Source organism: Parambassis ranga, chromosome 21, assembly GCF_900634625.1.
Source record: "Parambassis ranga chromosome 21, fParRan2.1, whole genome shotgun sequence".
Classification (NCBI taxonomy): domain Eukaryota; kingdom Metazoa; phylum Chordata; class Actinopteri; family Ambassidae; genus Parambassis; species Parambassis ranga.
In genome coordinates, this window is record NC_041041.1 from 20,798,939 (window position 1) to 20,826,216 (window position 27,278).

The 27,278-nt window shown below is 38.9% G+C and overlaps 1 protein-coding gene across 1 annotated transcript in view; it reads left to right on the forward strand.

The window, feature by feature from the left end:
- The window catches only part of thsd7ba (thrombospondin, type I, domain containing 7Ba), a 165,404-nt gene extending 138,424 nt beyond the window's left edge, over positions 1-26,980 (forward strand). The window contains exons 16-29 of the mRNA XM_028393596.1: positions 1,679-1,684; positions 3,447-3,580; positions 6,051-6,207; positions 12,144-12,288; positions 12,940-13,055; positions 14,434-14,551; positions 16,131-16,276; positions 16,823-16,991; positions 21,093-21,266; positions 23,592-23,687; positions 25,204-25,286; positions 25,924-26,122; positions 26,438-26,525; positions 26,846-26,980. Of these exons, the coding sequence (XP_028249397.1) occupies positions 1,679-1,684; positions 3,447-3,580; positions 6,051-6,207; positions 12,144-12,288; positions 12,940-13,055; positions 14,434-14,551; positions 16,131-16,276; positions 16,823-16,991; positions 21,093-21,266; positions 23,592-23,687; positions 25,204-25,286; positions 25,924-26,122; positions 26,438-26,525; positions 26,846-26,927 (1,713 nt within the window). The 3' untranslated portion in view covers positions 26,928-26,980. The remainder of the gene's footprint in view (positions 1-1,678; positions 1,685-3,446; positions 3,581-6,050; positions 6,208-12,143; positions 12,289-12,939; positions 13,056-14,433; positions 14,552-16,130; positions 16,277-16,822; positions 16,992-21,092; positions 21,267-23,591; positions 23,688-25,203; positions 25,287-25,923; positions 26,123-26,437; positions 26,526-26,845) is intronic.
- The last annotated feature ends 298 nt before the right edge of the window (positions 26,981-27,278 follow it).

Consider the following 27,278-nt stretch of genomic DNA (forward strand, 5'->3'; position numbering starts at 1 on the left):
CCACTGTGTTTCCCAGAGGAGCCCCTTGTTTTTGAAGTCATCCTCATGCCTGCTGATAGTAATGGTAGAGTCTATTTGAAGTTGTAGGCATAAAATGACACTTTGAGGGAGATTTATAGAAGAGAGTGCTCCGCTTCAAGGCTTCATGTCCTATTTTCTCTCTGTTTACAATAAAATACCCTCCCTGCTTGAAGGGCCTGTTGGCGCATCACGTCCTTTTGTGCTGAGCCTTTATGGGTTTATTTGTGCATAGACGTGTGTGTCGTCTCTGATTGCATGCTCCTATATCATTTTGTAGGCACTTTGGTATTCATCTAAGTATGTCTGCCGGTATATGCTGTATATGATTTACATTATGCAAAAGGGTATGCTTTGGGGATAAGCTATAATCAATACCTTTCAAAACAGTTGAGAGATTACCCTTTTCATCCATTTCTCTCTAAACACTTTGGATTTAGTGATCATAAATTGCTGCTTCTTTTTAAACGGCAGGTCTATGTGGATTCTAGGAGGGTTTTTATTTTGAGAAAAGCTCAGAAATTCTAGGATAACAGTGAAGAAATGAGACAAAAACATCCGGTGCTTTATTCTGTGAGATTGTGGTTCGCAAGTGTCTTTTCTATTTGTTTGTGTCTTTTCTATAGGTTTAAAAAATTGTAGCTTTTTTTGCAAATCGAATAAATCGGGATCTTTTCCTATTCAAGTAGTTCACCCTGTCGGTGAGACACTGGTGTCATTTTTGTGAGTCTTTTGCTAACAACCTCCATCTGCATTGTAGCATTGTTAGCACCTGGGATGTGAAATAGTCCATCCAACCTTGCCAATTAGGTTTATGATTTAATGTCAGTGTTTTTCCATTGATTGGCTTGTACATCTGGCACTTCGATCTCAAAAATTGTTCAATGTTTTAGACATTTTTTTGGACATTAAAGGATGATGGAAGGAACTGGTGTAGAGAAGGGCCACGGGCTGCTCATGCATTTGCCCTAATCCAGAGATTATAATCCCACTCAGATATAAACTCAGAATAAAAATAATGGAGGTGGATGAAGTGACAAGCATTTTGCGGAATTCTCAATGCATGCTGTGACCAGCAGTCATTGCAAAGAGCAGTATGTGTGTTTGCACATAGTCATTGGAGTGTATTTGATTTTTTTTCCATGAAAAATAAATCACAATAGCTGAATTGCTTACTTGTCAATAACATCTTACTTTTGGTAAACTTGATCCAAAGCACACAGCCTCCATGAGCATATGTTTATTCACATCGAGGTCCCACTCACTCCGGAAAAATTAATTTGCTGGAGATGCCTTCAGCTGCAGGTCTGGCCAAAGCACAGCTGTTGCCACCAAACTGCAGCAATTTAAAAACTCTGTCAGCAGTATAATTCAGTCAGTTTGGCAAAAAAAAAAAAAAAAAAAAATCACCAGAATGCCAAGATTCACCGTAGATGATGAAGTACCTAATCATCCTTTACCCTCATTAATGAAACTCTGAGCAGAATGCAGTATTTTTCCAAATTAATTTTTAAGCAGCACTTACACTTACACTTACATTTCTGTCACTGCAGGCAAAAAAAGAAAAGAAAAATCTAAACTAATGATCATATCACTGTTCTTCTCTTCCCCTACCCAACTTCTGGCTTGTCATGCACTGCTAATATGGACATCCACGCAGGCTCAGGTCAGTGCTATTCATTCTGTACATATACTCTGCTTTAGCTAATGAAGACAAAATGCATGCCAGATCTCTGACATCACATACACTCCTGACCCTTGTGGTCTAGAGACAATGAACAATAGTCTGATTGCAGAGAGTGCTCAGTGGATGGAAATAATCTATGTGAAGTGCATTCCATCTGCTTTTTTTTATGAGAAGCTCATATTGACATTTTATAAAGAACGTTAGGACTTCATTATAGTGTGAATAGTTGGTAGTTTTCTGAGTGCGCTCCAAGAGATTGAGCTGGGTTTTATTGCTTATCTAAGAAAATTGATTTCAGAACTTCTTAAAAAATGAAGAACAAAAAATAAAAAAATAAGATGACAGATGCTGTCTCTATAATACATAACCAATGAGTGGATTTTTGCAGATGATCTTGATAGTCTATTCATTTTTTTTCTCCTGCAGGGAGTAGAATGTTTGTAGCTTAAGAAGCAAAATGGATTGTGATTGTCTTGTCGTACACCGGCGTTTATTGTGTGGTGGAAGTGAACAAAAGGTTCTAGTGGTCAACAAACAGTGTGTATATATAATTTTATATATATATGGATATATATATATATATAATTATATATATCTATATATATATATCTATATATATATATATATAGATATATATACTTCAAAGTCATTTTTCTGTTGATAATAATTAGCCTCTAAGCTGGAAGTGTGTTCCTGCAATAGCAGTGGAGAAAGTGAAAGAAGAGCAGTTGCCAGTTTACCCAGCAGGGGCATCTGCAGGGACAGATGGGAGATGATGACGGTGTGTAATAGGCATCTGTGTGGCCCGCAGGGGAGGGAATACTCAACACTCATTCCCTCTCTCTCTCTCTCATTCTAGCCTGAATCCACTCTCTCTCTCTCACACACACATACATACACACACGTTCACACTTACTGACACCCATTACAGCTTGTCATAGCTTTTTTCCACAAATTGTCCTCAGGAGTATAGCTTTTACTGTGGCAGACAGTTACATAGATTGAAAGTAAACATGTGTTTACAGGAGCATTGTGCCGGGTTGCTCCCTTGGTTATACAGACATGCCAGATTCAGTGAAGTGTGGTGGAGGTGTGTGTGTGTGTGTGTGCAGGGGGGTTGGTGGGGGCACCTGTTGCCATGGCCAATTTTTTTTTTATATAGATACCATCTCTCCATGTCATAGGTTTATTTTGACTTAACTTAATTTAGTGTGTCTGTGTGTGTTTGTAGCAGTTTGTTAAGGGCTCCTCTGTAGTGAGTTGAACGTTTAGATTAGATTTTTTTTTGTGACTGAAAATGCATTTGCACACTTTCAGTGATGGGTTTTTAGCTTCACTTATACAGCCTGGATGTAGAAAAATACAGTATCTGGCACATCATCTCAAGTAAAATATCCCAGGAAAGCACTAGTGCTTGATGTTAAAAATAAAATCAAGAAAAAGAGAATGCCAACCATGTTAAGGAAAAAAGAAAGATACACCTGGAAGCAAAAAGAAGAGTTTTTTTTCCTTTCTTTTTAGATTTACCAAAGGAAAGCCCAGGAGTATTACAGTCTAACAGAGACACCTCATTAGTGTATAAAATGTCCCTAACATCTTTTCCCATTTGTGACAGACCAACTGTTCTTAAAGCAGCATGTTTATGTATGTATGCATGACCACTGTTTTTTTTTTCTTAGCTGCTGCTTTTTTGTCTATAATTTTCCATGTGTCTCTCTCTTGTGTCTGTGCATGTGTACAGGTGCACGAAGCTGTGCCATGCTACAGTGAATGCAGCCAGTATGAGTGGAGGATCGAGCCTTGGTCCATTTGTACCATCAATACAGTGGATGACCTGCCAGCATGCGGAGAGGGAGTCCAAAGCCGCAAGATCAGGTCAGTTTAAGCGGGTTACGCTTGGCAGACTGCGAACCTGGCAATGCAACACACAAACACACAAAAAACGGGAGGAGTAGACTGGCAACGATCCTGTAGCTGGCACTCTCACTGCTCCTGACACTTGCAATGCCAAGAGAAAACAGTCAGAGCAAACTACTGAGTCCTAATGAGTGCTGATGGATTTGTTTCTTTTTTTGCACTGCATTTTAGTGGTACTTAAAAATAGACACAGAGAAACGAGCTAATTTCATATTCAAGTGTAAATTAACTGAACTGGAGCGGAGTGCAGCCAGTGACAGACAACTTCAGGCTATGACTTGTGCACAAGCTGTGTGTGTGTGTGTGTTGTGCCTGGGTGTAACTTTTACACTTTCCTAGTATGGAGCAGGTGTAAGTTCCTATGATAATAATGAGGAAAATGAATGATCACACAACTTTGAAAAAGAAAATTAGCGGCCCTTATTTACAGGAAAAGACAAGAGAAAGTCATGTATGATGCTTGGGCAGACACACCCGCCTACCACTATCGCACGTGTGGGAAAGAAAAGCAGTGCTACAGCTCCTGACTATGCTCATAATACATACGTCTTTAAAATACTTGGCTGTTAAAGGTCTACTTTAGCTGTAAGAAACATTTTTATCAGCAACATTTGCATTTCCCATGTCATGTCATCCATATCTGGGTGGAGGTTGAATGTGCTTTGGATATAAGCATGTTACTTGGCAACAATCCCGACTTTGCGCGTAGTCATGTAGATCAGACACAGCTATACGACTGTGGTTACTCAGGCTTGGTTGCACTCAGTGTCAAGATTACAAAGTCAGACACACCAGAGTTAAGACCACATCCTAGAGTTGTTCAAATCCAGCTTTATAGGCAGACAGAACAGAAGCACATTTAAAACTCCTCAGAGACAGCAAAAAAACTGTTGGAACAACTTTTCAGAGTGAAAAAAGTCTCATTATTTTTAACCTTTTAAGAAATTTGCATGCACATTTTTCCATCAAGTTGGCAGTTTTTTTTTTCCAGGGTTATGGCAAGCATTTTAACACAACACTTACAAGTGCAAGACTAAAAATTCTCACACTTACTACAGGTTTTTTTCCCACATTTGCTTTCTTGTGATTAATATTATAAGTAAAACTTTTTTTTTTTTAGAAAAAAAAAATTAATCAGAGTTTTAAATGTCATACACAACATCAGAGCTGGGAATACTGGAGAACTTTAGAAGCACAGTTTGATTGCTAGATGAGGTGTGTGTGTGTGTGTGTGTGTGTGTGTGTGTGTGTGTGTGAAACTGCATGAGGCTTGATTGTGAATGATTATCAGGTGTGTCACACCCCGAACACACACATACATACACAGAAGACAAAGAGGGGACTGCCAAGAAATGCAGACAAATGGAGACTGCGAAAACAGAAGCACAATTGGAGGCACAGGCCAGACCATCACAGTATGAGTAGCATGCAAAGTCAAGCTGCATGTTATTTTACATATCTTATGTTTTTGATGTACCAAATCACATACATAGTGTCAAGGAAGGAGTCCTTGACACTGTACTGACTCTAAAAATCTCCCTCAAAGTGTCATTTTTATCATTTAATGACATAAAATGTGCCCTGCTAATTGCACGTATTGCATTCTCTTAGCTATTTAATGATAACTGGACCCCAGTAGATTATATTAATATATTCATGTACATTTGTGAACTCACTAGTCCAAGTCCATGCTGTCAGACATATTTTCTTTTTGCTGCATGCTACCCTCTGTTACCCGTTAACATGGTCTCATATGTTACTGTGAGTGCATGGCATGTATGGTAGCATTGTAGCGCTGTACTATAGATAACTAATAATACTAATACTGTGATGTGATGCAGCTGATTATGTTGCTAATTTAATGTGTTTAAAAATTGGTTGATGCATCACTGCTTCACTTTTATCTAGCCAAATGGTGACTATTTAGTGTAAAAATACCATTATTTATTTATTTACCTTTATTTACCCAGGTAGGTCAATTTAGAACCAGTACATGACCCTTACATCCTCCAGACTCAAACATATGCACTCAAAATAGCACATTTAAGGACAGAAATGCATTTTGTGTCTCAAGTCATTCGCATGATCACACAGCCACTGAAAATTATGGGCCATTCAAAGTCATTTTAACAAACAACCATTCTTTTCATTGTTCCTGTGGGAAAAGTAAATATCCTTTCTGAATCCATGTTTCAGTTCTATACACTTAGAGGTTTATAGAGTCCAAACAAGTGGGATCATTTGCAGAGACCCTTGCAGAATAAATAAATGAACTAGCTTCAAAACCTTCCCTAAGGACACAAAAAAATAAAATCTATTTTTGAGTCAGAAACTTTGAAATGGGTTTTGTAACTATATAAAAAAAGACCCACTTACTGTATGTGAGCCCTAGAGACTAGTTATACAACTGCATCTGCTCTTCTGCTAGGTGTGTGAAGAAGGGAGCGCCGAGTGGGGAGAACAGCAGTGTGGATGATAGTCTGTGTGATCAGGAGGAAATGCCACCCAGAGCCCAGGTCTGCTCTCTGGCCTGCCCCAATGACTGTGTCACCACACAGTGGGGACCGTGGAGCAGCTGCCCTCTGGTAAGAATCAATAACCCCACTGACTGTTTTATGTGTTAGCTTTATATGTTGTGGGTTGGTAAGTTGAGTTGATTTGTTGTTATTGTCTTAAGCAGATTAAAATCAATTTATAGGAGGCAGCGAAGACAAATAATCACACCTTATCATAAATTGCACAACAAACATTTCTCCTTTATTAGATATCTTTTATTTAAGCTCATAATAAATTGACTTGTAGAACAGTTTACATTATTTACAGGTAATTTCAATTAGGCTATCATGTATCATATTAAATAGTTTTTTGCTGAGATTTTGTGATTGATTGCTTTTGTGCAGCCCTACAAATGTCTTTAAACCATTTTATTTTATTTTGTTTAAATACAGCGGTAGCTCTACTGTATAAATTCTGAAGCTTAGATGAAAAAAAACCTTTTAGCAGATTAGTTCCTGTCAGTGTTGGTAGTCACTTTATAGTCTAACCTTGAAACTTTTTATACAACTTTGAATACTGCACAGTTAATTGACTTTTTTTAAAAAATATATGCTTCCATTCTCCAGTGAGACCTGCAGACCTAAAGGCTAGACCGGTGTAGTGCATGTTCCCAAGTGTTTGTAGCCATAGGGTAGCGGTCACATGACCATGTAGCCATGTTATAGGGTTTCTGTCACACATAACAGTTCACTGGACTGGAACATTGGAGTCAGGGAGAGAGAGAATGATGGGGGAAAAGAGACGAAGAGATCATTTAATTAGTTTAAATTTTCTTCACAGCCCTGTGTTCTCAGTCATTCTTTCAATCTGTAATGTATGGAAGCTCTCTTTGTGTTTATGAGGTAATTAAAGAAAAGAAACGTTTGAAACTGATGCAGCCCAGGTAAGTCTCTGCAGCCCGTCACCCTCCAAGACCAGCAAGGTCACTTCCAACTCGTTTAAAAATGAATTGGCTTTTAGGTAAGGGAAAAAAAAAACTACTACTTAAGTAAGTCCTTTGACCTTCACAAATACAAAAGTGAATCCAAAAAAATAAAATAACAAGTCTGCAGATAAATACATGCACTAATCAGCTACAACACAAGCACCAACTGAATTGATTATCTGTTACCATGGCACCTGTCAGTGGTTGAGATATATTAGGCATAGCAAGTGAACATGTTGTCCTCAAAGTTGACATTAGAAGCAGAAAATAAAAGTTGACTTTATCAGTTCCATCTCCAAAACTGCAGCTCATCTTAGGTGTTGGTCTCTGTTCCCAACAAGGAAGGAAAATAGGTAAACAAGTGACAGGATCATGTGCAGCCAGGGCTTACTGATGAACATGAGGAGTGGAAGCTGACCCAGCATCTGTAGGATGGGCTCTATGGACAAGTCCGATTCATGGAGGCCTCGTATTGTGCCACATACCATAGCCACTACCTTCAGAGGTCAAGCTGAGTCCATGCTTTGATGAATTTTGATGAAGTTTCATTTTTATACATGGATACCTGGCACATTGGACAACAGTAACACACTTTAAGTAATTTCCTTTGCACATTTGCCTATGTCTTTGCAAAAAGAATGGAACATCTTATTCTCCATGAAAAGTTATTTTGTTTATGTACATCACCTCCTGTCACAATATATAAGGTTACGGTTTAACATCACTGTCCACACACACATTGATTGATGCAATAGCCCCACAGGAGAAGCAGTAGCTTATGTAGCTTATGAATAGACACTGTTGAAAGAAACGTCTGAAGGATATCCACAACAAGTCGATAATGTTGTGAGAAACAAAGACACTTTATGTGTAATGTACTTGTTGTAATTGGAGGTAGTTGTACAGCCCCGGGTAATTCTGGAAGCTGGAATGAGGATATTGTGTAGGATCATTGTTTTTGCGGTGAAGGGCAACTTCCTTGGTAATGACAACCATTGTCAAGTAGTGCAGGAATGATGAACCGAATAACACCCACACAATATGCAAAAATAAATAAATAAAATCACAACAAAACCCGTAAAAACTAAACTAAGACAAGCTTTGACAAGATACAAAACAAAGGCAGGAAGTGAAACAAGAATGAAAAAATAATAATAATAAAAAAAATTAAAAACAATCACTCTCACTCCAGTAATCACTGTCAATAGATGAACAAATATTTCATTTCATAAAAATAGGAAAAATTACCTTTAAAACTATAATTTTATTATATTTTGCCTACCTATCGGATGTTTCCTCCAGCGTATGCTGTACAGAATGTCACGTTTAGTTGAATGTGAAATGCTGAGCATATTGGGTCACTGTTCTAGATAACGAACAACACTGCAAAGAATCTGTGTGTTATAGCTTAAGGGTGTGACAGAGGAAGGGTGTTTTAGCGCTCATTAGAACATGGCAACCCAGCTTACAAATGACACTTTTTCAGAGCATTGTAGTATATTTATTGGTCTGGTTATTTTACAGTAATTGAGGTTGTGTAATATGAAAAAAAAACTTAACTCAGTCCTAATCTGTCAGCAGGTGAAGGTGCAGTTGAGCCTGCAGATTGCAGAACCTTATGTCGTAGCATACAAATGGAATGTGTGTGTGTGTGTGTGTGGCTTTGAGGCAGTTGGTGTGAACACATTACGGCTGCGATCACTGCGGCTGATTCATGAGCCTCACACAGAGCCCCCTCATTAGGAGGTGACAGTGATTGAGGTGCATCAGGTGCACAGGGACAGATGCAGACCTTTTTATCAGGAAAATCTTTCCTTCTCTATCAGAGACTAAGCAGACAGTTTCTCCACGTCTGCACATTCTGTCTGCAGCATTCTGTAACTAGGCGAGTCCAAGCACTTTATGCCACCGCTGGTTTGTTGGTGGATTTTTTTTCTTATCATGGCTATTATTATAACACTTACCTATCACAGCAGTTTCACCTTGCTTACCTACATCGCATGCTTATATATTTATTATTATAAAAAGCTCATCTCATAGTGTAAAGTAGTCACATAATTTTTAATTAATTGTTTTGTGCGTACAGACACAAGAAACTAATGCATTTTAATTTGGAATAGTGTTTCATGCCTGTAACACTTCACACTCACCCAGAGTGGAACTCTATATTGGCTGTAGTAGTTGGCTGTTAATAATCCTGCAATGTAGATAAACAAGGTGAAACTGTAGTGATAATTAAGTGTGAGTAATTATTGAGAGAACCATTATAAGAACATTTGGAGCTGGATTTGAACCAGGGACCTTCTTGCTATGAAGCAACACTAACCTCTGAACCATCAGTTCATCATTTTCGATGCAGTCTCATGATTATTGCATATATTCTCATAATAATAAGACACTATCACATCATTATGTGAGAATATGAATGAGGTTGAAGTCACATTAGTCAGAAATGGGTTTCTAAAGGTGGGAAATAATATTATGACTGAATTATTTAAAGTTCACTCTCATCGTTTCAAGCCATTTGTGTCATAGGGGCAAGATTTCAAATAAGAGTGGAACACTCTCTGGCTCTGTCAGCCATATTCACCCAGTCAAGCCACAGTGACAAGGGGTTTACAGTGATGAGATTGAGTTGGAAAAGCAGTTAAGATGGCCTCTGGGTGGTCTTCATTCTTCAGGAACAGCTTTTCGAGGCCCATAGGTAGGCAGGGTAAAAAGGTTGTGTTCATTTTTATCATCACATCTTCTACTTTGTAGCTCTTCCCATCAGGGGTCGCCACAGTGAATCATCTGTATCCATCTAACTCTATCCTCAGCATCTTCTCTCACACCAGCTACCTTCATGTCCTCTTTTAGCTCATCCATATATCTCCTCTTTGGCCTTTCTCTTGACCTCTTGGCTGGCAGCTCCATTTCCCAACATCCTTCTACCAATATAACCACTATCTCTCCTCTGCACATGTCCAAACCATCTGCACCTGTCCTCTCTGATGTTGTCCCTAAAACAGCTTCATCTCTGCTACCTCGAGCCCTTCCTCTTGTCTTTTCCTCTCTGTTACAGTCTCTGATCCAGACAGCACAGCTCACTACTGTTTTGTGCACATTTCTTTTGATTCTTGCTGACACTCTTCTGTTATACGACATTGCTATCATCAGATAATGATGTGAATGTCATGACAATATCCTGAGCAAATGTCAGATGTCCTCTTTCATCCCACAGTAAGATGTGAATTTTTGGTTGTTAATACAGTTGATAGTGTTACAGACCCTTTAATATAGATGCTGTGTGTGGGATACTGTATGTTTCTGGGATATGTGAGATTGAACAGTAGGTTTATCGCCTTGGTGATTGCTTATAACATTGCTTGGTAAACGGTAGAATCTGAAACAGAACACCTACAGCTGGAAAACAATATGTATATATTACTTTATTGTTGTCTGCAGTTGATTTTTTTCTGAGCATTTTCTAAAGCTTCTGTAGGCAGTTTTGTTTGTATGTCCCTGTCTGTTTTTATAAGGTTTTACGCAGTCAGTTTTGAGTTTGCTGAGGATTTCTTTGTCTTGTTTTCTTTGTTTGGCGAGTGCTAAAAATATTTGGATATTGTCTTTTGGTTGTTTTATTTTGTTTGTAATATGCTAGAAAGCCTGCGTTTGTTCAGGTGCTCCTATTTTTAGTTTGGTTTTCCTTTCGTTTTATTGCCTGTGTTGTTCTCGCTGGTGTTCATTTTTTGCCAGTAGATTTCCTTTGTGTAATTAACTGTATGAGAGCCTGCATGCCCAAGAATTGGTTCTTTAATTTGTATTTCTTTTCATTGATCAATTAAATAGCTCACTTTTCCATCCAAATTCCATCAGGTTTGTGTTACTTCCCTTTATGTCAGGTCGCAACATCCAGTTATTTTGGGGATTACTGTTCACTAGATGAAAACAACCTACATCAAGAGGAAAGATGTGTCGAAGCACTGATAGACAGAGTCAGAGTGCAGTGATGCAACACAGGAGATTAAAGAGGAATGTGGACTCTGGGTGAGGGTGTGAGTCTCTCTTAGCCTTTGTCACCATGATCCGCTGACCTCCCTGTACTGCAGTCGATCGGCTAGCTGTGTGGTCCAGCTATGGTGCCAACCTCCTGCAGCATCTAAGCTTTTGTCTATTTTAACAGTTGGTGTAGTAGTGACCATCACCTGAAGTTTTTTTTTTTCTGACACTGACACTTATACACCGCTTACATCGCTCCTTCCTTCTGAAACTCTGAAAAAAGGATCAACCAACACACAATCTGCAAAGACCTTGACAATCATCACTGTGCCTATAGCAACAGTGACAGCTCCAGTGACACACAGTATTATGTAGATTAGCCTCAAGGAAGACAAAAAGTGTTTAAAGTCAACCTGATAAATGCTGTGTGCTTTCATAACACCCATGTAAAGAGGGACTCACCTTGAACGGACCCATTTGATTTATTAATATGTCAAGGACCGATACAAACTTAAAATGTGACATTTTCACATTTGCCTCTGATGATAATAAAATATTATTATTAATTACCAGTTGTAAGACAATATTTTCCATTATCACACCCCTCTCTCTTTTTCTCTTTCTTATTACAAGTGTCACCACAGTGATTAATCAGCGAGTGTTTTAAGTGTATAGAATGTATTCACAGACCACAGGTAATAATTAATAATAATATTACATTGCCAGCATTTATTTACTTACATGTCTTTAAAGGTTAAAGAATACATTTGGAAATGAGGTTACAAAATGATGGTGTCAGACAGATCTGAAGCAAACTGTTCAGAAACTGAATGGCATTTGTACAGTTTCTTGATAAGATGAATGTGAATGCATATCTGTGACATGAAAGCACTTTTCATACATTTATGCTGCTGTCACACAAGGTTAAATTATGTTATATGTGTTTTATATAAATAACAGAGGATTTCTTTCAGCCAGGTTCATTATGTAAGAATGAATTTTCAATCATTGGGTTACATTTCTGAATCTGAACTAAAGCTCTTCTTCATCAATGTACAGCAGTGTGATGAAGGAACATCGAGGAACAGGACCAGGCGTGTCCTCCGCCTCCCAGCCTCAGACAGTGCAGCATGTCCAGAGCTGGTCCAGTCGGAGCCCTGCGTCCTCAACAGCACCTGTTTCACCTACCAGTACAGAGTCTCAGGTACAGGACCATTTTGTATCATCAGCTAGTTTTAATAATTTAGTAATTTCTGTCTGACTAGTTCCACTGATTACTATTTACTATGCCTTGCATACTATATACATACATAATAGAACACATTGGTCATTTGTATGCTGATGATAACCTTGTTTTTGGACACCATTAGCCCAAAACAAAACCTGGTGGCCTTTCAATGACCTGCAGATCCTACTGTTTAATTTAAAGCAATACCAAAGCAGTCCAGCATTAGTATACTGTAAATACTAATACTAATACAGAGCTTGTTTCTGTCTTGAAAAGTAAAAAAATGTTTATATGGTATTTGTTACTCTATGTTGTATTACATAAATGAGCTGTTTTAATCCAGACACCCATCCCCTTTGAGACACAAGCTTTATTTAATTCAGCAACATTTCTGTGATTGTTAGTTGTTTTGAGAAAATCAGTTTTCCATTGTTACAGGTAACTTCTTTTTATTGTTTGTTTGTTTTTTTGTAGCTCTCTCTTGCAAATGAAACCTTGATCACAATGAGTTTTTTTTTGAGTAAATAAAGCTGAACTGAACAGAGATGAGCTTTTTGAGTGTAGTGGTACTGAGACTAATTCATGAGACTAATTATGCCGTGTGTGTGTGTGTGTGTGTGTGTATAGACTGGAGCACATGCCAGCTGAATGAAAATGCCATTTGTGGTCAGGGGCTACGGCAGCGTCCCTTGGACTGTATGCGCAGTGACGGCAAGATTATAGAGGTGCAGAAGTGCGAGCAGGTAATCAATATATCAATATTTCTGATCTTTCCGTCATTGAACATTTATACATTATGATAGATTTTTTACCCTATATTGATGTTGTAGTGTTTTAGGGAAACAAGCAGGAACACAGAACAGGATGTAAACAAGAGATTTAAGTTCCCTTAGAAACACAGTTGCATATAAATCATTTGTTATTAGAGGATCCAGCTATTAGGAATCTCCTGAACATTAAAAAATACTGCTTAGTATTCTCCAAATAAGATGTTTTGATAGACAAGGCAGTGCTCCAGCTCCTGTTCTCTTCTCATGTATTATTGAAAACCTAGTTGTTTAAATGAAAATCTTACATCAAGTCTGACGACAGCTTAATTTCAGCCAAGCATTACCAAGCCAAACAGAGCTGGTTGTTTTTATTCTGGCCTGCAGTGCTGTTTGTCTGTCTAGATCTTCCAACTTCCAGCCAGCAACAGTGTCCAAAACATAATAAAATCTAACTTTTACAAACTTTTTAAAATGTATTTGTATTTTTATTACAGAATAAAATATATCTTACTCATCTTGCATGCCCATGAGTCATATATATATTGAATCAGACTCAGGTCTCTTCAGGTCCTCTAGATCAGATATATATCTGATTCATGGCTAGACAAAAGTCAATACAGGCAAACCTGATCAACACAAAACATCAGAATCAAACAATGTAGCTTGTAATCTGAACATCACTGCCAATCGCTGATGTTCAGATTTATGTGTCCATACAGAACTGACAAAAATCTGATTTTTCAGATCACAAGAAAAGTCAAATTGATTTCTTTCAGCCTGGTAGGGACTCAATCTGAGAAGAAGTTCTAGCTTATGCGAGCCATTTATAAGGAAACTGTGTTCCACCAAAGTACACCCTGCAGCCTGTCTGCGCAGACATGCTCAAGTTGTTGGATGAAGTTCATTTCCTAGAAAGGGAGAATTTTCACTATATATATTTGGAGTGTTTGCATGCCCTTTTTATATTAATGCCTTATCTCAACACAAAAATGTGAACGTTATTTTTTTTCTTTTGTATTAAAAACTGGTTATTAGACTTATTCCATGACCTGCAGTTAACCTCTCAGAATCACATTACAGTGTTTATTGGAGAGACTGTGTTAATAGGATGGCTGCTGTGCTGTTGTCTCTGAGCTCAGCTTTTATGTACAATATGAGAAGATGCAGTAACATTCGAAAGAGGCTTCATTAAGGGCAATATTGTTCAAGGACTGGGTGTTTTTTTTTCCTGTCCTGAAATGAACCACCAAAAAATGAACCCCAAAAAAGAAAGGAAAAAAGGAAATGTGGGCACTGCCCTCTTTCTTGTTAGTGGAAATAATTAACCAGCCCCATTTTTTTTTCTTCCCAGTTTGGTTTGATCAACGAGTGGACGCTGTCAGAAAGCTGCATGGTTGACTGTCCTGTCAGCTGTGTGCTCTCTGATTGGTCGCCGTGGGCAGAATGTTCGCACACCTGTGGGAACCAAGGTAAACATTCTGCATGCACACAAACTTCAACCAGCAGCCTGATGAGCAGACACACATACACACACTGTTAGACGCCACCTCATTATTCCTTCTACTCAAGCATTCACCAAGTTGTTGAATTGTGCATGAATACATTTAAATGCATTAAAATATTTACAAGTGTGTAATCCACAGGCTTATTATACAGCGAAACTGTGTGCTTTTTTTCCAATGATGTATATATTAATATTCCTTCTTTGTTGTTTTAATATATGAAGCCTAGGTTTTAATTAACATGGGCAACTTGCTTTATGAGGTTATATATTTTAAGAATATGTAACAGGTTCATTTCAGGTACACTTTCCTAGAGCTCACCTTTATGGATGCCATAAATGATTCAGCTGTTTCTAAATAAAAAATATATAACCTGGCTTCTGAGTAGTTGCAAAAAACGCCTTCAGTAATCACCAACCTGTGGCGTCACTTTAAGAAAGTCACACTATAACCTCATCAAATATACAAAAGTTAATGATTTAAGCTGGATGCATACATTGTTTCTTCACCTTCCCAAAGCCAATCACCCAGACGGAGAACATGTTATTCTTTCAATTAGAGAAACTCTTCTTAAGTTCATTAATTTTAATTTGTCATTGTCTGTCTGTCTGTCTGGCTCACAGTTAACTCCGTCATTCAACACCTACGCAGGCTTTGGGGATTTAAACTCTAGACTCTTTCTCTCTCTCTCTCACACACACACACACACACACACACACACACACACACACACACACACACACACACACACACAGCTCTATCAGTGATTCTTCCTGCCACTCAGTTCACACTCACACATTGTGAAACACATCTGTCAGCCCTGATGAGGGATTTGTGTCGTATCTGTGTCAGACGACATGGCGATCATGTTTTGTCGGGGTGTCAGGGGAGCGTTAATGTTTTGGTTTGATTTTTGAGATGGCAGAGCTTAGCATCCGTTTTTTTGCCCTTTTGTGTGTCTGCCTGGGGCTCTGCATCTCCCTTGGTGAAATACACACACACACAACTTTTTGCCAACTGTATGGCTGATGGAGGCCATGCATTCCCCAAACCTCCCTGGATGCTTTATTATATAATGTAGCAAAGCCACCCTGTAGCCACTTGTTTTTACCAAACTTTTCCACTCGCACATTATTAATGGCTCTCTTGAACAAAAAACTTGCTTGATCTGAGCATGAAGTGGCACGATGACACAGATATATATTGTGCTGTTGCGTTAATTCCTCTTTGTCATGAGGAAAAAAAATATTTCATGCACTAAAGAGAAAAGCGCAGCCTGTTTGTCACTTCTAAACACAGCCACTCTTTCTCTTAACTGTTATTTTATGGGGGGTCCTGTGCAGCGATGTTTTGCTGCCTTTCAACCTGCCTTAACATCCCACCACCACCACCATCCCCACCACCCCAATGCACCATGATTCTTCCAGTGTTTTTTTTTTAACTTAGCAATTTGTCATTTTAACAGTAGCTTTCACCGTGGCTGAGTCCCAAAATAAAATTCAGTCTGCAGCTTGCAAATGTACTCTATGTCTGATTTATCATGCAGGCCAGTCTGCACGCAACCGGAGAATCCTGCAGGATGCTCACGAGGAGGGTCGTCCCTGTCCCAACCAGCTCACCCAGACCAAACCATGTCCCATCAGGCCTTGCTATATGTGGTTGCTGAGTGACTGGTCCCCATGTACTGTGGAGGTATGACCCGCTTTAACACTGCCAATAATGTCCGCATTTTATTCACTCTATAAATCCAGAGCCCTTGATTTGAGCCACTTCTGTTTGCATTGTAAATAATGGCATCACATTGTTAATACAACATTTCCTATAATCATTTGAATTTAAAAGCTCTCATAAGTTTCAGGAACAACAGGAATTTTCTACCGCAAGGCATGTTGTATCACATATCTGCCTGGTTTTACTTAAGTAAAAACACAGTTTGTGTGCAATAACATCACACTGAGCTGCCATTTTTCATAAAAGGTACCCTGTGGAGTTTTTGTCAACAAGTGTTATTTAGAAGCAATGATTTTAGGAGTGTGTACCCGGTTTGTTTACACACAAACAAACATGTGTGTCAGTGTTTTTTCCTCCCTCAATTATCTACCAAAAAAAAAGCATGAACTGCTAGCAGCTGGAAATATGTTGGAGATATGATAAGACATCTTGCGTTAATCTGGTCTAATGATTTAAGGCAAAAAATAATCCTTTACATCGATGATCCATCGTGCATCTTCTATGCAGGGTGCAGAGTGCGGCGAGGGGCTTAGGAGAAGAACCCTATCATGCGTCGTCCACTGGGGTAACCAGGATGAGTCTCCTCCTCAGCCGGTGGAGGCGGAGCTCTGCGGAGACGTACGGAGGCAGCACATCCAGCAGGAGATGGAGCAGCCCTGTTTTGTCCCTTGTCCAGGTAGACCTTATTGTGCACTTTATAAATGTGCTGACGTTAGGTGGTATAAAAAATATATATATTAAATAAATTTGAATGACTGTGGTAACTTTGGATTAATAATCCCAATAATTACTTGACGTGCCATACTACATGATCAATAATCTTGTTTTCTGAACACAAACTCATTTGCCCCATCTGCCAATATATTGTCACCCTCTTTCAATTGGCTGACATTTTCAGCAGTTAAATAATTGCAAAATCAATTAAATAATGACCCTTTATAGCTCCACGTTATTCGGCTTGGCTCAGCCAATAACAAGCAGGAAAAAGATAGAAATTTACACTTAGATGAAAAAACTACATTGTTTCTGGTAAATACAGTACTTCCTGTGAGAGTGCTACAAAAAAAGATGTTAAAATCAATAACTTGACAGCAGGATTGATTTTTTTGTTCCAACTGCATTATGTAACAACCAACAAATCAGTGAAGTGTGAAAAATCATCCCATGCTAATTGAAACAATTAACAGATCACTGCTGGGAGCAGTGGCTGCTTATCACAACCACTCATTTTTAATGCCCGTGGGAATTCTGCATGGGAAGAAACGATGTAGATGTAGAGGCTGTGATTCATAACATCAAAAACAAATACAGCTGAAGGAAATTAGCACAGCTTTGATTGTATCGTATCGTACAGTATCGGAAAAAATAACACAACAACCAAGAGATATCAGCAGATCAAGTTAGACTATATACCGTTTCCCCAGTGGTTGAATAAACATAAATTATATCAATATGGTTTCATTAGCATTCCTTCACTCAAGTTTAATCATCCAATTTAAACAATTGGTATTCAGGAAAAGGCTTGATTTAGGTGGAAAAACATATAAAAAACCTAATTTCCCCACAGGGATTAATAAAGTTAATTAATTAATTAATTATAAATAAATACATAAATTCATATATTCCTATAAATAAAGTCCTTAATCATAATCCTAAAAAGATACAAAAAAAAAAACAAAGTTGAAAAACCTCACATGATAACAATGATGGTAAATAATAAAAACACTAAAACAACATAAACTAAACAACACTGGACATGCAGGGTGGCAACACTGATGAACTGACAAAGGGGAGCAAAAAAAAAACAGGAAACTAAAGGCAAATTAGGCATAGTCTTCTACTACTTTTTAGCCAATCATCTGTTTCCATCTAACTCTATCCTCAGCATCTTCTCTCACACCAGCTACCTTCATGTCCTGTCTTAGCTCATTCATATATCTCCATTTTGGCCTTCCTCTTCTACCAATATAACCACTCTCTCTCCTCTACACATGTCCAAACCATCTGCACCTGTTCTCTCTGACTTTGTCCCCAAAACAGCCAACCTGAGCTTTCCCTCTCGTCACTCCTAAAGAGAACCTCAAAGTCTTTATCTCTGCTACCTCCAGCTCTGCCTCTTTGACTAAATCAAAACCAGGAAAAACTTTTTCTAATTCAACCCAAACCAAGAAATCAGACAAAAAGAAAACCAACTAAAGCAGCAATCATGGCCAAAAACTGTTGCATTGATAATGTTTTATCAATAATTGTGTAGTAGTGATCCTAATGATTCTGCAGTCAATATTTAGTGTTTATTATAGTGTCTATAGATTTACATAGCGTGTTGTGGAAGATCTGCTTCCATCATTTGCCCAGATTGTACACAGAACTGGAGACTCGAGTGCGAATGCAGTGCCTAAATCCATCTAACCGACACACCAGCCCACTGCAGATAGTGCTGGCGATATGCATCAGGAGAAGGTGCAGATCATCTATGTTCAGATACAGGGTTGCAGCATACTTCAATTTCAAGCCACGTGCAAGCCATATTCTCTGTGATGGATTATGATAAAAGAACACCAGAGGTGGTAGGGTGTACACACTAGCTGTGAAAGAATAAAAATAAAAATAAAAGATGAATTTAGTGCACCTTGGTACTGCCTGTGTGTTTTTATTTCAGCAGTGGAGATAACAAAAAAAACTCATAAATTTCCTTGCTTTTTATATGATCTGCCAAAATGTAGGTTAATACTGGGTTTTAATACATCACATTAAAAAGAACACATTTTAGACTTTTTATTTTGTATCAAACTGTCACAGTGTGCTTTTAATTGATAATTTTAAATTAGGGACCCATAACATAAATTTCACTTTTTGATTGAATGATAATCATAAAATGCCCTGCAAAAATGAGCAACCTTATTATTTTAACAATCGCCATAGTAACAAGAAGACAGCACATCAGTTAAATGACACCTCATGATGCCAAGTAATATTTTTATATACATACAAGTCCACAATGTGAATGCAATTTGCCTTAATTGTGGGAGCTGCTGACCAGCTGACAGCTACAACCCGTTTCACTTGTCACTGTCAGCCTCTCCACACTGAAAATCTGTAATGAAGCTCCACTTGTCAGGGTTAACCAGAAAGGACTCAAGGTGCAGGCAGGGAATACAGCAGCCCAAGTGTTTTTATTGAAAAACAAAACCAAACCCAACCCCAAAAATACTAAATCACAAAACTAACCAACGAAGAAACGGTCAAAACAAGAAAAAACCCCAGGAGAAATGAAGAGTAACAGGACAATCTGGCACAGGGCACAATCAAGAGGAGCACAGGGCTTAAATAGACAAGGGAACAAGACACAGGTGAAACACATTAGGGCGGGGCAAACAATCACAAAGGCAGGAACACAGGGGAAGTAAAACACATGGACGATCACAAGGGAGACAGGACTTTCAAAATAAAACAGGAAACAGGATACAACCAAAAGGAACAGAAGAACACAGGAAAAATTAAATTACAAACAAGAAAATGACCAAAAATCACTTTTTTTAGGCACATGCCTGTTGCACAAATAGCATGGACTGTATTTGATATATTTGTTTGAGAGACAATCATAATCATGAAAATAGGGTCTTTTTGCATGGCTGTGGCCACATGAAGCTTTTGATGAGCTGTTGCCATGAAGAAGGCACCATGTTGTAGCACTTACTTTCATCTTCCTCTCACTCAGTCACTCAGCAACATTTGATTGGGGATTTGTGTGTATTTTGCGTACACGTGAAGGTGGCAAGTTGTGTGTGTGTGTGGACATGCGCATGTGTGATGTTTCAGTCACATGTTTGTGTGTGAGTCCATGTGTTGGTTTGGTGGGTTTGTTGTGTATACCGCAGCTTTCGCCACAGCGTGTGTCCACAGATGTAGCAGCATGAGAGGAGAGCTGATAGAGTGTATCCATATAAAGATGAAAGATAATGAGATGCTTCATTTCACAGACGGGCACTAATGGCCGTTGAGGGCAGAGAATCAGAGGGTTGTATCTGGATGAGGAGCTGTTGGCTCAGGGTGATACCACTGCAGGGTGACCCTATCAAGGATTTTAAAAAAATATGTTTGAAATTCAAGAGAGCAAGCCTTCATGTGATGAGTTCAATCATCCAAGAAAATAAAATATTTCTGTCTATGAAGATTCTCAGTCATCCAGGTCCTTTTTATTCAAGGGCTTGAAGCAAGAAATCTGGACTTGTAGAGTGTTCTTGAAGACGTTTCACTGCTCCTCCAAGCATCTTCATCAGTCTTAACTGTTTTAGTGGGAAATACGGTTTCATATGTCATAGAATACAAACACAGGTACACAGTATTAGGCCATTTACAGCTATTTTCTTGTTTTACAGGAATCCATCCAATGAGATCTTAGCTACATATAAATCCCACTAAAACTGTTAGAACTGAAAATGCTTGGAGGAGCAGCTCAAAAAAAAAAACCTGCTGCCTGTAATGTACAGTTGGATTTTTTTAGCTTGTATTGTATAATTTATAACTCAGGTTGGCCTATTACTTCTGAATACCCACTGGGTTCTCTGAGCAATTTGTTTGTTGTGCATTCGGTACATTATCAGACGCAGATGTGTGCTAAGGTTGTTTTTCAATCTCTTTTAAATGTTCCAGGAGCTAGTGCTGGAGCCAATAAAATGTTCCCTGAAATAGTTCTGGCAAGCTGCATATAAACTACACTTAAGTACCTTGAGAACATCAGTGATGTTTTGCCTCTTGCCTTTTTTTTGCCCCTTAGGAGATTGCCATTTGACTGAATGGTCGTCATGGAGCTCTTGTCAGCTGACTTGCCTGGAGGGTCGGAGCTTTGAAAGCACGGGTCGCCAAGCGCGCTCCAGAGCTGTGATCATTCAGGTCATGGAGAATCAGGCCAGCTGCCCACATCAAGTCTTTGAAACCCAGCCCTGTAAAGGTAATGAGACAGCTACATATGTCATATACAAATATTGGTTTTAAATCTGCTACATGTACTCATCATTGTAGCATGTGCATTTCACAAAATGGTGTGATCTAAAGTAGACTAAAGTTTATGGCAAAAACACATTTTTTTTCTTTAACCTGTAATTTTCCACAGTATCATGCTGTTTTTGCCTTGCAACTTAGCCTAGATCACAGAAACATCTCTTTTTCCACTGTTTTGTCACTGCAGCAAAGTGAGACCGTTTACATGCAGAGCAGTGCTATGATACAAACATGTCTGTGGGTGCTGTGATATGAACATGCTCCAAATACACCTTGGTCATGTAAACCAATGAAGGCCATATTTGCAGTAAGCTATGATGAATTACGACATGTGAGATATGCTAGTAGTTGTTTCAGTACGGCATGTTAACGCCTTCTGCACTATATCTTATTTTTTTTTTCATTTTTTATTTTTGATTATTTTTTTTAATTTACACTTTCTGCATCTGTAAACTCATCAAAAACATTACATCCATTTCTGTCATCACTCCTGGCACCCAGACTCTCCTTGGCACATGTCTCATTTCTTCTGATTCTTGTGTTGCTTATTTTTCGAGCATTTAAATTAGAGTAAGAGTTAAATAAATAGCAATGCTAACATGACCGAGGTGTTGAATAATTTCCTATGACATCATGATGCTGCTACCACTGCTTTCTTTATATTTCAACTCAGTTATGAAAATAGAACACTGACACAACTTGAATATAGACATATGTAAATATGGTGTGCATGCATTTGCATCATATTGGATAATCAAGGAACATCTATTTTTAATAGAATATGACTTTGAGCATCTTAACCAAAAATAAAAAAGTCTCAGTATTTTGTTTTTGTATTTTTTGTTGCATAGCAAGCTACTGTGCTAATTATATTAAGAGGATGAGCTGCAGTAATCTAAGCTAGCAAAACAAGCTGGAGTCAAACACATAACTCTAAGTCACTGAATGAAGATAAGCCAGGCAAACAAACCAAACAGGCTCAGGCAAAAATCCAGGTCAGAAAAGACATGGGTAAATAAAAAAAAACAAAAGTGCACATACAGGGAAAACACTAGGACAAAAAAGGCTGGAACATGAGGCACAGTGGGCAACAAGGTTATGGGGGGGAAGACAAAGACTAAATACATACACATACAGATGGACATATTGTGACTCCAAATACATGCTGCACTCCATCATCATACCAAATTTTATAATGATAATTTCTTGCCCTTAAGCAGTCTATAACCAGAATGAGGTAACAAAGGTTTACTTAATTAATTTGACAAGCGGCTACAAGGATATTTAACACTAACCCTTCTCCTTGTTCTGTTTCAATGAGATGCTTTAACACTTGTTATTAAAGAACAAAAGCTTCTTATCCCCAAGACTGCTCAATGAAGCAAAAATCAGCTTTTGATAAATGATCAGTAAACTTCAGAGCTACTCACAAGGGCCTCAGTCAGATTTTTATTTCACCTGGCTGTCCTCGAAAGTGTATTCCACTGTTTGTCCGTGTGTATCGGGGCAAGCGTTTACCTTGGAAAGTCATGAGAGAGAAGCAGCAGTGTGACAGAACTACAATGCCACAGTTAATAACAGGCATTATGGATTTGGGGGCTTCACATAAACCTATCCGTTTAGAGGCTAAAAAAAAAAAGAAAAAAAAGGTGATATTACAAGTGCTTTTTTTTAATGGGTCCGCTGTAAGTGGCAGTTTTGTGGTTGTAATTGCAAAGTTAGCGTTGCAACCATGCCGCAGGAGGTTAAGCACTCACAAAATAAATACAATGAAAGGGCTATCATCAAAGGGTCAGCGTTCCAACCATTGAACGGTCACCACTTACGCAATTTTGATGAGATGCAGTGGTTTTAAGCATTGGACTGATTATTGACCTGCCTTGGGGAGCGATGTGTTTATTGAATGTATACTGAGTTAATGCTGGGCTCAGTGTGTGTTTTCATTCTTTCATTCAATAATCAAAATACATTTTATAATCAGCCACCAACTACCACCTAATTAGCTAGGTCTTTTGTGTGTAAAATATAATTGTCAGGTACAGCACTTGACGTTATTTTTTCATATATTTAAAAGCAGTTGTATTTTTTCCCCCCTTTTGTCTGGTAGCACTCTGAGTCAGTGGAAAATGTGCTCTTTTTTCTCTTTTAACCACAAGTGTAATATGTTACCTTATAATATGAAGTAGCAGGACAGGAAGAAGTGGTTTAATGTCCATAGGAGCCTGACACAAACTGCTAATGAGTGCCGTCTCGCTCTCTCTTCCCACTGCCACAGGCGGAAAGTGCCACAGTTACCAGTGGAGGACAGGAGGATGGAGCAACAACGAGAGAGTGGTGTGGTGTCAGCGCTCGGACGGTGTCAATGTCACAGGTGCGTGTCTTCTGGCCATTAAGAGATGAAATGCAGACCCACACTCAGGGATATACACAGTGGTACTTGAGAGTTTTTATGTTTGTGCATAAATAGCTCTGCCATGCAGACCATAGTTGTTCACTCTTCTCCTGATGCTGGATTCATCACATTGATATCAGCCAATGAGAGAGAGAGGGGCCTTCAGCTGCTTGGAGGTCACCCTGGGTTCCTTTGAAACCTTGTGGCCTATTATATATCTTATTTTTGTAGTAATCTTTGTTAATAGACCACTCCGGTGGAGGGTAACAATGGACTTGAATTGCCTCCATTTGTACACAATCTGTGTGTCTGTGGATGTGTGTGAGTCCGAACTCTTTAGAGATGGTTGTGTAACCTTTTCCACCCCGATGATCAGCAACAACTGTTTGAATGAGGTCCTCAGAAATGTCGTTATACACTTTCACAAAGACCAGATCTCTGACAAATCGCTGTTTATATTAAGTGCTGATCCATACCACACACAGATATGTTATGACCATGAATATTATTTCAGCTGTATTTGTGTGATTGGATTCTCCTTTTTCACTTTGTGTGAATATCTGCTGATGCTTTAGGTCGTATTTATGCAGGTTCACCTGTAACTGGCTTGTTACAAGCTGCAGCTGCAAGTGTCCCAGTTATAGTATGAACAGCAAAACCGCTTTCATTTTTCAAATTCGGTCTGGATCGCACGTATATACCCGCTGCAATATCAGATAATATGATCACTCAGAAAGAAATTTGTAAGCATTGCCATGACAGTATACGGGAATCTACTTTCATTCATCTATGAAAGCTGTCGCAGCGGTAATTTTTGGCAGATGGGTCGTAGCAGGTGGTTTCGAAATAAACTTTAGAACAGATTTCCTTGTTGGTTCGGGAGACGAATGGAAATGAGACACAGATTTTAAGAGGGGTCTTCTTTTTAACCGACTTTAAGTTCCAGATGAATTAACAGACACAAAAAAGAATAGTTTGAATTGAGCACCTTATTTGATACCGCCTGTTCTCAGTGCAGCCTGCATTGATTTTCTCCTCTCCCTTTTTAACATAAGTAATCAATACACCAGACTCTGAGCTGGGAGGCTTTCAATCCATATAAATATAATCATGCATTTGTATTTGTGGGAAGTAAAGCAGGCGTAGAGAAACAGAACAAAAGTGCTGTGGGAATGAAAGCTTTAAGGCTTGATGTGCTGTAAATAGTGGCTGAATGTGATCTTATCGCTGTATAAGGAAGTGTTTCTGGCAAATATGAGACCAGAAGGAATAACCTCCCTCCCTCTTGCAGAGGAAGGCAGGAACCTGGCGCATTACTCTTTGATATTTTGACATGCAATTTTCCATGTTGGAATTAAAATGTTCACAAATTGATCAGGGACCCTGATAGGCACCTGAGCCCATTAATCAGGTGTGACAGTACATTCATTTAGTGATCAATGGCTAATAGAACAGAAATAAGAAGGCGTTCGTCTCTCTCTCTCTTTCTTTCCAGGGGGGTGTTTTCCACAGAAAAGGCCTACCACACTCAGGCGCTGCCATCCCCCGTGCACAAAGCCTTTCTCACACTGCACACCGGTAAGATCATGGCACTTTGATCAGGCAGCTGTGATCCCTGTAATTCTCACTGTGTGTGTGTTTTTTTCTGCCGCCTCTGCATTCTGCTGTAGGTGGGGGAGTTAAATGGATTTTGACAGGTGACATTTTTAATTCTGCAGAACAGGCCATTAAAGGATAATCAGATTAATACCAATGAATGTGGGCTCCGTGTCATTTAGGGACTACACCTGTGAGGTGTGTGTACGTGATGCACACAAGCAGCATGAAAAATGACTAAATAATAGCCTTGTAGCTTGAAGTTGCACTGCCCCTTAGAGCGCCCAAGTGTAACTGCAGCAAAGCTGTGAAAAGTGTGTGATGTATTACAGTTCATGTGTGGCTGTTTTTGAGCATAACTGGGGCGCTTTCTTTTTATTTTTTTAAATCAGTCGCCTTGAAACGCTTATAATCTACCCCCCGAGGAACACAGATTAATGTCAGAGTCTTAAAAATCAACCCAGTGTTAAGGGTAGGAAGTCACACTTTAAGTAAAGCAGACTAGTTATGAGCAAGAACATACCTGCAGTCATCTGTGTGCTGTAAATGATGTTTTTTTTTCTGGCCTTGCTCCCCCCCTCCTCAACCAACACTCCCACCCCTCTTTACCTTCATGCAGAGTGGAGTGTGTGGGTGTGAGAAGGGTTACACTGAAGTGATGACCACGCACGGCTTCTTAGACTACTGCACCAGAACCCCAGGGGCGGTGGACAACAACAAGAAAGCCGATGTGAAAACCAACTCTGGAAGATTAAAACCTGGTCCGTCCCAGGCCAAAGACATCTTCAGCGAGTGGACCTTACGACCCGTTGGCCCAGGTACTGAAATGGAAATCATCTGTACATCTCAGTCAAGATCAGTCCTGACTTTGAAACCTCCCTTTTTGGTAGCTTTGGGATCACTGGGCTTATGTGTTGAGAGGAATTTATTCTAGGTCAATGTTTTTTTAACAGGGCTCATCATTATGTGCGATATATAAAATTAAAATTGCTGTATTTTGTTTGAAAAACAAAAAAATAAAAACAATGAAAAAATAAATCTCTAAGTTCCAAACAAAAGCTGTGAATGTATAAACTGCCTAAACTGTATAAACTGTATAAACTGTAATAAAAACTGCCTTTTTGATTGCGCAGATGGAAGAGTGAAGCTGTGGGTTTACGCCGTGACTGCTGTCGGATTCATCCTAATACTCTTCATCATTGCGTTATCCTTCCTGGTTTGGTACGTAATATTACATTACTCACCTAGATATTTCTGACTGTGCACTTCATAAACATTTCATAAACAAAAGCTCCAGTTGTAGGTCAAACATTTTTTTAAGAGGAGAACAGAAGTGAGCATCTTGCTTTGGGTACACAACCCTGTCAAGTATGAGTTATACTCCTCACAATATTTTGTCTGCCGTGTGCTGCTGTTATCAGATAATAGGATTCTTTGTAAAGACAGAAATCAACTTGTGCAAGAGAGCCACACACACACACACAGGTTTACTGTCTCATCTGTGCTGTATTTCATTATTTATTTATGTATTTTTTTTTCAGCAAGCCATCCAAAAACACTAAGTCGTCCCCTCCGCCGCAGAAGCCCTTGACCCTTGCCTACGATGGTGACATGGATATGTAACCAGGCTGCTATACCTCACATATGGACAGGCATTCAGATTGCGTCTCCCCCTCTCTCTCTCTCTCACACACACACACACAAGCTCACCACCTTATGAGGTGGGTGCCAATGGACGAATAGTAACGTGTGATATTCGCCATATAGCACAGAATTTTGGCTACAGCCTCTCCTCCAAGAAGAGGAACCAAAGGTGAAACTTACACATGTGGACCTCTAGTTTTTTTAGTTTTGTTTTGTTTTGTTTTTTTTAACCTACAAAGCAAGAAGAAGACTTTTTTCTGTGTGTGTTCATAATCGTGTCATATGGGAGATGGATGCTGACGAAATCCAAACAGAAACTTTGTGTCATCA